Source organism: Canis lupus, chromosome 17, assembly GCF_003254725.2.
Source record: "Canis lupus dingo isolate Sandy chromosome 17, ASM325472v2, whole genome shotgun sequence".
Taxonomy (NCBI): Eukaryota; Metazoa; Chordata; class Mammalia; order Carnivora; family Canidae; genus Canis; species Canis lupus.
Genome location: NC_064259.1, coordinates 49,219,494 through 49,232,462, shown reverse-complemented (window position 1 = coordinate 49,232,462; position 12,969 = coordinate 49,219,494). Strand labels below are relative to the sequence as shown.

General features: G+C 43.2%; 1 protein-coding gene across 3 annotated transcripts in view; it reads left to right on the top strand.

The window, feature by feature from the left end:
* Window positions 1-986: 986 nt before the first annotated feature.
* Window positions 987-12,969, top strand: part of DGUOK (deoxyguanosine kinase) — a 32,462-nt gene continuing 20,479 nt past the window's right edge. The window contains exon 1 of one of the 3 annotated variants that reach the window (XM_049095745.1): window positions 987-1,222. In XM_049095745.1, the coding sequence (XP_048951702.1) occupies window positions 1,039-1,222 (184 nt within the window). In that variant the 5' untranslated portion in view covers window positions 987-1,038. The remainder of the gene's footprint in view (window positions 1,223-12,969) is intronic. The other 2 variants (XM_025453608.3, XM_025453609.3) reach the window with 2 other exon arrangements.

The following is a 12,969-nucleotide window of genomic DNA, read 5'->3' as shown; positions in this document are numbered from 1 at the left end:
GGGAGCAGCCCAGAGCTGCCCTTGCCGGGCTGCAGAGCACCCCCCTCCACCGACAGCGGGACTCCAGCCTTGTACACCAGCGAGTCTCTCTACCTGGGCTCTGCTCATCCTGTGAGCGATCCCCTGCAGATCCCCCCGCGGGCCAGCGTCCCACCCCTTCACCACTGCAGAACCCACTCTATCCGGTTTCAATGAGTTCCACTCACACCCTGAAGCCTCCACCCACTTTATTCTAATGGGACTTTTGGCCACTATGCAAATCGACCGAGGGGACGTCTATTTATTCACTCAAAAGATAAAATAAGAGGTAGGGTGTAATGGACTAATTCGTTGACTCAGTCAATAACGTGCCAGCGTTGTGCTGCGCGTCACAGTGGATGGGAAAAAGTTAGTTTGTGTCTATCATCAGACTGCGTCATTTTCCTACTTAAAATAGCCCAATTTCTACTTATATCAGAAAAAAAAAATAGCAGAAAACAAACACCTGGGGGGAAAATCTCGTTTAAAATCACAATTGCGGGGATCCCTGGGTGGCGCATCGGTTTGGCGCCTGCCTTTGGCCCAGGGCACGATCCTGGAGATCCGGGATCGAATCCCACGTCGGGCTCCCGGTGCATGGAGCCTGCTTCTCCCTCTGCCTGTGTCTCTGCCTCTCTCTCTCTCTATCATAAGTAAATAAAAATTAAACAAAAAAAAATAAAATAAATAAAAATAAATAAATAAAATCACAATTGCTTTGTCTTTAGTTATGACTTATTTTGAAGTTGCACGAAAATACAAAGGTGATGAGATTGGTGAGTTTATGTTTCTTTTACTATGTTGCTTGTCCCACAAAAACCAAGGGGCTAAGCCGCCGGGGCCGCCGCACCCCCGCAGGGGAAGTCTCCGCATCTAGCTACGTTCTCCGCAAACTTCGCGAGAATACAGCCGTCCCTTTGGCCCCTCCCCCAGGCAGCTCGCCACACCCACTTCTTGCCCGGCGGTCTCCTGACGTCATAGGTGCGCCGGAGCGCTGGAAAGGCCGTGCCGCGGGCGGAAATGTTCTCGGCGGAAGTGGTCGCTGCGCAAGTCGTGGGTGGAATGACTGCGGGCCGGCTCCTCCGAAGGCTGTTGCGGACACCTTCCAGGTCCATGGCACAGAGCGCAGTCGGTGGCGTGTGCCCCTCCAGGGGCTTGCACGCGGAGCTCGGGCCTCGAAGTCTCTCCATCGAAGGAAACATTGGTAAGGGCCGAAAAGTGGCTGCAGCCAGAGAGGCTGAGAAAGGGAGCTGGACCCAGACCACCTCTCCCAGTCCCAAACCCGCCCCCGCCGCCGCTTCCCCCGCAGTCTGTGCCGCGGGGCCTTTCACCTCCCAAAGAGGCCTTTGTCTTTTTGATTTTTAGGATTTTCAGTACTCTTCCACAGCCACGAAGTCTGTAGATAGAACAAGAGTTCTACCAGCTTGTTGTGATCGAAATGGATGTGACAAAGAGCAAGGTGCAATTTCCTTGTTCTCCTAAGATAGGGTTGCCAGATTTAGGCGGGGAAAGGTGCTCATTTAAGATAGGATTTCAGGGGATCCCTGGGTGGCTCAGCGGTTCAGCGCCTGCCTTCGGCCCAGGGTGTGATCCTGGGGACCCGGGATCGAGTCCCACGTCGGGCTCCCTCCCTGCATGGAGCCTGCTTCTCCCTCTGCCTGTGTCCCTGCCCCCCTCTCTCTCTCTCATGAATAAAAAACCTTAAAAAAATATATATATATATATACACACACACACGATAGGATTTGAGATAATATACCATTTTAGTGTGTGTCCTATGCAATATTTGGGACATATGCTAGAAAAAATTATTAATCTACAATTAAAATTTCACTGGTGTCCTGTATTTTATCTGGCAGCCCTACCCTAAGAGTTCCCAAAATTCAGTTATTCAGATACCACTTACATTAATTTTACCATGTTTTTCTTCTAGTCCCATATAATATCTTAGAATAAACTCAAACTTTTAGACTTAAAACATGTATTAAAAGTAATTTCAAAAAAAAAATAAAAGTAACTTCATAAGAGTAGAGACCCAGTATCTTAAATAAAAAGTAATAATAAAAAAAAGAAAGCAAAACACTTCAGCTCACTATTAAATTCTGACTTGACGCCTTTACTAGCTAAGGTGCTGAGCCCTAAAGGGATTAGTAGGTGTTGAGGATTGAATACATTCTAGCCGCAAATTGAGAATTTCTCATTTTATTCATTCAGTAAATAACCCTTTGAGCAACTTCTGTATGCCAGCACTGTTCTTGGCCTTGAGGATAAAGCACCAAACAGAACAAATACAAATCTCTGCTCTTGTGGAACTCTAGTAGCCATAAGTAATAAACAATACAAATTGGGTAAACAGTATATTAGATAGTAATGAATGTGATGGAGAAAATTAAGGGATGAGGGATTAAGGGAAATGGCAGTTTTAGATAGGGCACTCAAGACAGGCCTCACCAAGAAGGTGACGTTGGAACAAAAATCAGAAGGAAACAGGGAATGAAACCATGTGGAAATCTGGGAGAAGAATCTTCCAGGCAGAGGGGAGACCAAGTGCAAAGACCTTGAGGTAGATAGTGTGTTCAGGGAACAGGAGGAAAGCTGTTGTGGCTGGAACAGAGTGAGCAAAGAGGAGAATGAAATGGGATGAGGTGTGAAGGTAAGGGATGGATTGTATGGGTCTTGCAGTCCATGGTGGATTTTTACTTACCATTGGAAAAGGTTTAAGCTGTCAAGTGACATGATTTGACTTAAATTATAAAAAGGTGACTGGCTGATATGTTGAAAGTAGAAGGTGTCAGTAGGTTATTGCAATGATGAGTTGCCATGAGTTGGAGCAGGGTAATAACAGTACTGGTAAGAGACAGTTGGATTCCAGTTACCTTTTAAGGCAGGGCAAATTGGATTTAGCAGATGTGGAATGGGAGACAAAAAAATCATTTTGGCCTGAGCAACTTGAAAAATGGGAGTTGCAAATTTTCTTAAATGGAGAAGGATGGGAAGAGCAGACTGGGGGCAGGGATGGCTTCAAGATTTTATCTTTAGGTGTGTTAGGTTTTTCTGTGCTTTTTATTAGATACCTAAGTGGAGATGTTGAAGAGTCAGTTGGATATGTAAGTCTGAAGTTCAGTCTCCCTGGACCGGAGGTACAAATGTAGACGGAATTTGAAGTCAGGAGACTGTGTGTGTTGATGGAAAGGACTAAGCCATGGGGCACCCACATGTTAAAGAGATTAGGGAAGGAACCAGGCGAAGGAGACTGAGAAGGAATGACCACCGAGGTCAGAGCAAAACCAAAAGAGAAAGAAGGATATCTGGAAGCCAAGTGAAGAAGATGTTCAGGAGATGGGAATGTTCAACTGTGTAATGCTGTTTAAGTAACAGAACTTTTTTGGTGAACTTGAGAAGAACAATTTTTAGAGGTGGTAGGGGTGAATGTTTGGCATAGTTTCAAGGAAAACGGGAGGTGAGGAATTAGGAGACCCGGGATTAAGACAACTGTTGGGAAGTTTTCCTGGAAAGAGGAGACATAGGGTGGTAGCTGAAATGGGAAGAGGGTTGGAGGGGGTTGTTTCTAGTTTTTTCTTTTTGTGAGAGGAATTCGATCATGTGTGGAAGCTGATGGGAGCGGTCTAGTAAGTAGAGAGGGAAAAAAATTGGTGAAGCAGGAGACAGGATGTAATTACTGGAGTGACTTTAGCAAGCAAGAAGGAATGGAATCTATTGCTGAAGTGGAGAGATTAGCCTAAGCTAGGAGCATGGTTTATCCCCATTAACAGTGTGAATGGCAACAGAAATGAGTACTGACTGGAGTAGGTGTGGTGGGAACTTGGGACTGGCCTTTTGGTGGTTTTCTCAGTGAAATTGGAAGAAGGCTCAGCTAAGCAGAATAAGCGTGAAGAGAGAGGAAAGACATGAATTAGTCTAGTGAGTGAGCAAGAAAAATGTCGAGCTGCCAGGTAGTAGTAAGGACCCACTTGGACCTAGTGGCCATGAATCGAAAATGAGACCGGTCACCATGGCTGTTTCTCCAGCCGAATCAGAAACATCAAAAAGATTGAGAAGGGAGGGTCCTCCTCCCTGCCTGATGGTGTTAACCACGTTCTGTCTTTGGGAAACATGCCTCTAAAGGCAGCTCTGTTCTCAAGAGCCCAGAGAACTACTGACGTACTTCACACAGTAAGTACTGGGACACAGGCCATCGAATGAAGTTTGAGCTCCGTCTCCCAATTTTCCTGACCTTTGCTTCTGAACCTTTCTAGATGTATATACTTGTTCCTTGCTTTCACTCAGACCAAGACTTACTGAATACCTTATATGAGGGTAGACTCACATGTGGTACAGTTCCTGTCCTATGTGGAGCTCATAACCAGGTGGGAGGAGCAGACTTCTAAACATAATCTCTGTACCATGTGATGAGTGTTTGTTTGGGCGTGGAAACTCCAAATCTCTGGGGTAGGAATCCCCAAGGGGAAGACAAGGAAGAAATGTTGCAGGTAGAGGAGGTAACATTTGCCAAGGTAAAGCCTGAAGATACATGCAGTTTTCATAATAGATGTGCCTGAATGGCAGAACAAGAGGCTGGAAGGGTAGACTTGCCAGATGTTGAAGAGCCTGTGCACCATGCTGCATGGTGAGAGGCTACTGAAGACGTGAGGCCAGCATGTGCCGTGACCAGGTTAATTTTGAAAAAGAAGTTGGCCGGATGGAATGAACAGAAAGCTCCATAAAGCAGGCACTTATCTTGTTTGCTTGCAATACCCAGAGCGCCAGGCATCCATTGTGTTGAGTGAATGAACAGGAACAGAATTTGGAGTAGATAGACCAGTTTTGTGGCTGTCATAGTAGTTGGAGTGTGGGAAGATGCAGACTTGGACAGAGGGAATGGAAGGACAGAGAAGAATGGAAGTTTGAGAGGGATTTTGGAAGTGAGATTGACAGGACTAGGTGGCCACTTGGAGGTAAGGGTTAGAAGCATAGAAGTTGACAGGTTTACAGTTTGGATGCTACTGAAAACAGGATGGGAATAAAGGAAGAGGAAGTCTGGGGAGGTAAGAGTAAAATATTTGGTTATCAGGTGCCTCTGAGACCTACAGAGACAGATGTTCTGAGGTAGATTAGGAAATATGCCTGAAACCAGGAGAGATGGGATGGAGATTTCAGATAAGGAGGCTGTTGATTGTGGGGGTGACTGTTGAAGCCTTGGGAGTGAATGTACTTGCCCAAGGAAAATGTGACTAATGGCAAGTGGACTGGGGGAACCCTAATCTGGCTGTTCCAAGTTTTACCTCCTACTGCTCTCCATCACCCCACACACCATGATGACTGTCCTCAGGCAGAATTAGTCACTGCCTCCTCTGTGTGCTCTTGTAACATTTTGTACCCACAGCTGTTGCAGCACTTGAGTTCTGTGGGGATTGTTTGCACATTCAACACCTTCTCTGGATTGGCCACTTAGTGTCTGGCTCATCTTTGCATCACCAGCCCCTAGCCCCCTGCCTTACCCATTGTATTCTTTCAGTGTTCATCAGATGCTTGACTCCTATGGTGTGGTACCATGTGGAAGTTAGTCATTGGTGCCCACGGAGGGAATATTTTAAACTGCTTTACAATCAAGTCAGGAGTGATCTCATTCTCTAATCACAGGTGACATCCCCAAACAAATCAGCACCTCTCCAGGACACCTGAATAGGGGAAGGTAAACCCCTGTCCTAACTCAAGTTAGATATATATAGAGGGACTTTTGTAATAGTTGTGCTACTCTGAGTCTGTTGATCTGCTCCTTTAAGTACAGACCACAACATGTAAGGAAAATGGGTCAGTGAAGTAGCACCTAATGGCACCTAGTTTGAATTATGAAGGCATATGTCATGTGTGATTGAAAATCAAAAGCTTGGTGCCTACAATCCCTTAAAATGTAAGAAATAAAATAATCTATCATGTAAGTGCATTCATGGCTGCAGTGTATTATTGCTTCCTAGTTAGTTATATATATATATAAAAGCCGGTTATTTTATAATTACAGAACTCATTTGAAGAAAGGATTGCTGTATGAAATGCTGGCAGTAAGTTGTCTTAGAGCATTCTCACTTTGATTTTCAACCAAACCAAAAAAGAAGAAACGTTGTCACTTTCACAGTCTAGAGAGTTGTACATAAAGCAGAGGAGAGAGCTTCCCTAATAGCATGTTCTGTATATTCTGACATCACTAATGTGCATCTATTGCTTTTATTGCATGTAAATAATTGGAAAGAATCGTAGGGGGGAAATGCCCATTTACTCTAAACGTTGTATATTGAAGTCTTTGTTTCTGTGATTCACCTCATTCCATCCATCTCCTTTCCTGGTACCTGGCTAGATACTCAGGATACAAAGGAGTATCCTTTGTATGAACTGACATGGACTGACAAAAGTCTTCAAAGAGCAAGGGGAGAGAGTCATGGGTCAACAAATATTTATAATGTAATACCTTGGGAAATCAGAGCAGGCAGTGGTTAGGTTAGCTCTGCCTCTGGGTGAAGTGGAGCCGGAGAGAGTTCATGAAGGCTTCACGAGAAGGTGACAAAGAATGAATCAAGTGGTGGGCAAAGTAGGGGGGAAGGTGTTCAGATCAGTGAGAGGCTCATGCAGAACAAGAGGGGTTTGGATTGTGTGCTGGGAACTGGGAACAACGTCTCTATCTATCTATCTATCTATCTATCTATCTATCTATCTATCTGTCTGTCTGTCTATCTATTCATCTATCTATTTAGTAAGCATAGTTTTTCAAGGGAAAAACAGTAAGAGGAATCAGGGCAAAAGGTATTAAGTTTCTTTTAAGCCTGCTGAGTGATTTTTCTTAAGTTTGCCCAGAATGCTTTTGGGCCCAGAGCCTTTCTGACCTTGGGTGCTTTGTTTCACCAGTGCAGTATAAGCTCCTGGAGGGCAGGGTCTTAGCCTCATTCATCACTTAAGTTACAGTACCTAGCACTTGGTAGCTCTTCCATAAAACATCCAGTGAGTCAGTAAGAGTGAATAAATGGAGACAGCATTAACTGCAGTGCCTGAAATACAGGCTTTAAATGTTCTTTGGAAGACTTTTGTTTAAGAAGTTTTATATTAAAAAAATAATAATAAAATAAAAGAAAATAAAAGAAGTTTTATATTTACTGCATTAGTTTGCTTTTTGGTAAAAGGTTTCAGGATTGGATGTTTGCCACATATTTCATTTTGCTCAGGAGAGGGAAATGCCTGGAGGTGATGGTATGTTTAAGAGGCTCGTATGAAATACAACTGTATTACATTGAAAATAACATATTTGGGGTATTATATCAGATAGTATCTTACTGCTAGATTTTAGCAGAACATAGCAATAGCGGGCATCGTAGTTTATAGAAAAATTTGTGGAAGGAAAAAAAACATGACTTAGGAAAGGATGGAAATTACTGACAGAACTCTTTGATTCAGTTTGTGGAATGACAGTCCTGGTGCTAATAAAAATCAACATGTTGAACTAATATACTAAGAAAGTACCTCCTACCTTTTTTCAAGTCAAGGCACATATAATAAAGTTCAGTAATAGGAAAGTTTGATTCTGAGATCTGATACCTCCCAAATTTCATGATATTAAAAAGTTTATTGAGAGATAACAGTGAAGCTAGGATCTAAATAAATTGTGAAAATGATATCATAAGAGGCTGGTGCTCTGCATAGAGACCAGACAAAGGAAGGAATTTATCTTGTTTGCCCAGTGCTACATGAAGAGGAGTGGTTTGGTGGGCGGGAGTGTTCTGCTCGCCAGGAGGAGGCCAGTGTAGCAGGGAAGAAGCAGACAACACCACTCTTGGGAAGCCCCTGGGAACACTTAAAACATAGGTCATAAACAAACAAACAAAAAAACCCAGGAGCCTGGGTGGCTCAGCAATTGGGTGTCCGACTCTTGATTTTGGCTCAGGGCATGATTTCAGGGTCATGGGATCAAACCCTACGTCAGGAGTTGGCTTGAAATTCTCTGTCCCTCTCCCTTTGCCCCTCCCCACCCAAATAAATAAATTAATCTTAAAAAAAAAAAAAAAACCCAACAGTCAAACCCAAGCAGGAAGAAAAAACTTATGCTTAGATATTCTAGCACTAAAAAGGTTACACTGTGTGTGGTTTTAATATAAATATATAACTTTATCTTTTAAAATTATTCCATATTTGTGGTTGGTGCCTGGCACAGCTGAGTTCCATTGGAATACAGCTTAAGAAATACTGCCCTATGGCAGATGACCCAGGCTCTGAGCTTTATAGCAACCTGAATAGCACAGCTCTGAGGACCTGCCACCACAATTTATTGTCATTCTTTGTTGCAACTGGCTTTTGATTACTAAACTGGCTTTCCAGAAGTTTCGAATGGGCAGTGGGATGCAGATAGAAGTATTGTCCTGGTGTAGATGTTCCAGTAATTGGAATTGTATATTTTCCATTACATCAAATTTGTTGGCATTCCGGGTTTTGTGTGTTTAAATGGCATGAGTCAGTTTCTCAGAGTTCTGACTGCCCTTAGATGAACTAATAATGTCTGATTTCAGAGGTGAAGCTGGCACTCTCTAACCCTCAGGGCCCTTTTCCTCTGCAGTAGTTTCTTGGATTATTTTTAACTTCCAAAAAATGTAATTCCAACAATCATTCAATCTCAGCCATCTCAATTGCCTTAATCTTTTCCTATTAATTAAAATAGCTTTTTGGCTGACAGGCAGGGACCATGTTTTAGATTTAATCAGCAACCTGCAATCTAAATTTTGCCCATCTATGCCAAATATTTTATTTTATTTTTTTTTTATGCCAAATATTTTAAAGTAGAGGCTACTCAGGACAGGCAGGCATCTGATAAATATATAAACTCAACCAATTTGTAATTCCTGTCAGTCTGTTAGGTGCTTCATGACAAGCCTATAGGCTTTTTTTTTATAATAAATTTATTTTTTATTGGTGTTCAATTTACCAACATACAAAATAACACCCAGTGCTCATCCTGTCAAGTGCCCCCCTCAGTGCCCATCACCCATTCACCCTGACCCCCCACCCTCCTCCCCTTCCACCACCCCTAGTTCGTTTCCCAGAGTTAGGAGTCTTTATGTTCTGTCTCCCTTTCTGAGATTTCCCACACATTTCTTCTCCCTTCCCTTATATTCCCTCTCACTACTTTTTATGTTCCCCAAATGAATGAGACCATATAATGTTTGTCCTTCTCCGATTGACTTACTTCACTCAGCATAATACCCTCCAGTTCCATCCACGTCGAAGCAAATGGTGGGTATTTGTCGTTTCTAATGGCTGAGTAATATTCCATTGTATACATAAACTACATCTTCTTTATCCATTCATCTTTCGATGGACACCGAGCCGTGGTCATCAAGACAGTGTGGTACTGGCACAAAAACAGACACATAGATCAATGGAACAGAATAGAGAACCCAGAAGTGGACCCTGGGTCAACTAATATTCGATAAAGGAGGAAAGACTATCCATTGGAAGAAAGACAGTCTCTTCAATAAATGGTGCTGGGAAAATTGGACATCCACATGCAGAAGAATGAAACTAGACCACTCTCTTTCACCATACACAAAGATAAACTCAAAATGGATGAAAAATCTAAATGTGAGACAAGATTCCATCAAAATCCTAGAGGAGAACACAGGCAATACCCTTTTTGAACTCAGCCACAGTAACTTCTTGCAAGATATATCCACGAAGGCAAAAGAAACAAAAGCAAAAATGAACTATTGGGACTTCATCAAGATAAGAAGAAGCTTTTGCACAGCAAAGGATACTGTGAACAAAACTAAAAGACAACCTACAGAATGGGAGAAGATATTTGCAAATGACGTATCAGATAAAGGGCTAGTTTCCAAGATCTATAAAGAACTTCTTAAACTCAACAACAAAGAAACAAACAATCCAATCATGAAATGGGCAAAAGACATGAAGAGAAATCTCCCAGAGGAAGACATAGACATGGCCAACATGCACATGAGAAAATGCTCTGCATCACTTGCCATCAGGGAAATACAAATCAAAACCACAATGAGATACCACCTCACACCAGTGAGAATGGGGAAAATTAACAAGGCAGGAAACCACAAATGTTGGAGAGGATGCGGAGAAAAGGGAACCCTCTTACACTGTTGGTGGGAATGTGAACTGTGCAGCCCATAGGCTTTTATTCACTAGTCTGGTATGTGGTTTTAGAACCTATATTTTTAATTTTTTTTTAGGATTGTATTTATTCATGAGAGACACACAGAGAGAGGCAGAGACACAGGCAGAGGGAGAAGCAGGCTCTCTGTGGGGAGCCTGTTGTGGGACTCAATCCCAGGACCCTGGGATCACACCCTGAGCCGAAGGCAGATGCTCAACCACTGAGCCATCCAGGTGTCACTAGAACCTATATTTAAAAAAACAAAAAAAAACCCCACCTCTGTTGATTTTGATCAAATTGTTCTGGATAGCAACCTCAAATATAAGTATGCATCAGGATCATGTGGAACATACTTATAATTGTGTATTCCTAGGCCCCAACCCCAGCGAGTCAGATCATGTTAGGCAACCAAAATTAAGACCCAATGAAGCAATCAAAACAATTAAATGCAAAACGTCTCATAAATAGTTAAGTATTAGTTGATTCAGTTGCCCAATGCGGTAGGAATTCCATGTGACCTAGAGACATTCTAAACTTTATGGAAGAGGTGGGGCCTTAGGCAGAAAGGATTTAGACACAGGCCAGGAAGAGCAGGGGAAGGCATTTATTCACTGAAGTGTGGGAAGAGAAGAGACTGGGCGGATGTACAAAGGCACACATGGGCTGGGTGGAGATGGAACTGAGAGATGAACATGACTGTACAGAATACACAGATTCGTGTTGTTTGTTCTTACCCTGTGTTGTTCAGACATGAGTTGGGGTGGTGTGTAATCAATGGCACATATTGGATGTGTGGGCTCTTCTGAGACATCCTTTCACTCCCTTTTTTTTTTTTTTTTAAGGTTTTTATTTATTCATGAGACACACAGAGAGAGAGGCAGAGACACAGGCAGAGGAAGAAGCAGGCTCCATGCAGGGAGCCCGATGCGGGAATTTATCCCAGGACTCCGGGACTGTGCCCTGAGCCAAAGGCAGATGCTCAATCGCTGAGCCACCCAGGCGTCCCCATCCCTTCACTCCTGATCAGTAACCTCGAGTGGCTGATAGAATTGACTTGAAGGGTGCCTCCCTTCCTTCTCTTGGTTCCATTCAGATTCTCCCTAAGGATACAATTTGTTTGAGAAAGATCATCTATGATAGAGGGAATTGAACTCTGACATACTCTTAAGTCATTTTTTGATTTTTATTTAACAAATGTTAAGTAAATTTTTTTTATTTAGCTTTTGTTTATTCAGACACAGAGGTGTTTTTTTTTTTAACATTTTTTTAACATTTGTTAAATAAAAATCAAAATTGCAGTGATGAATTCTTACCCAGAACTCTAGGCCAAGTATAAAGGATGATTAGCTAGTCCAGGTCAGATGTGTCAGGGTCTGGAAAAGCTTTATACAGGAAGCACATCTGGGCAGATTCAAAGATTGAGTAGGAGGTGACAAGTGAGAGAAGGTGCTCCAGGAAATGGGAGTACATATGCAAAATCACATTTGCAGGAAAGAACATGGCAGGATTGGAGTTGCAAGGGGTTTAGTCAGCAGTTCAAGGTGCCTAAAAGAAGCTGAGGCCAGGGAGGTACATGCAGGGACCAGATCTTGATGTGTCTTGTAGACCTTGGATTTTGTCACGAAGGTAATAGGGAACTGTCAAGAGGGTTTCTTTTTTTTTTTTTTTTTAAGATTTATTTATTTTATTCAGAGAGAGAGACTGAGAGGCAGAGACACAGGCAGAGGGAGAAGCAGGCTCCATGCAGGGAGCCCGACATGGGACTCGATCCCTGGTCCCCAGGATCACACCCCAGGCTGCAGGCGGTGCCAAACCGCTGCGCCACCAGGGCTGCCCTGTCAAGAGGGTTTTAAGCAGTGTTATTTTGTGTTCAGTGTGGCTGTAGTATGAATGATGGATTAAAGAGGGCAAAACTAGACTCAGAGAGGCAGGAGATGAGAACCTGAATTTGAGCTTGGAGGTGGGAATGGAATGAAAAGGACAGATGGGGAAAATGTAGAAGGCAGGTGTGGAAGGACTTGATGGCTCCTTGAGGTTTGGCAGAGGTGGTTTGGAGGGAGAAGTTCTAACAGTTAGTGGATGCTGCTGCCATCCCCCAGGGTCTGGGGGTTATGGGAGAACGTTCAGTTTGGTGGGGATGATGATGACTTCATTCATGTAGGGAGCAGATTAACTTTGAGGTGTTTGTGGGACATCCTACTGGAGGTGTCTGGAAGGTGCTTGGATAGTGAATCTGGAGTACAGGGAGGTTATGGGCCAGACATTGGCGTAAATGGGAAGAGGTTCTTTGTTGTAGGGTGATTTCATCTCAACCACTGTTTTCTACCTCCTGCCATCCCATGGTTCAGGCTGCTATTCTAATTGGTTTGCCTACTTCTGTGTCAGTCTGTTCTTACACAGCTGGGAGAGTAATCTTTTAAAAATGACATGGGATGGGACTCCTGGGTGGCCCAGTGGTTAAGTGCCTGCCTTTGGCCCAGGGTGTGATCCTGGAGCGGGATCAAGCCCCACATTGGGCTCTCCGTGGGGAGCCTGCTTCTCCCTCTGCCTATGTCTCTGCCTCTCTCTCTCTCTGTGTCTCTCATGAGTAAATAAATAAAATCTTTAAAAAATAAAAATAAAAAATTAATGAATTAATTAATTAATTTAAAAAATGAGATGGAGGACATCTGGGTAGCACAGGGGGTGCAGTGATAAACAAAACATAGGATGGACTTTGCCCTCAAGAGGTTGTATGGGAGATACTAAACAAACACCGAGGTAACTAATACCAAATTGTTACATGCTAGGAGAGA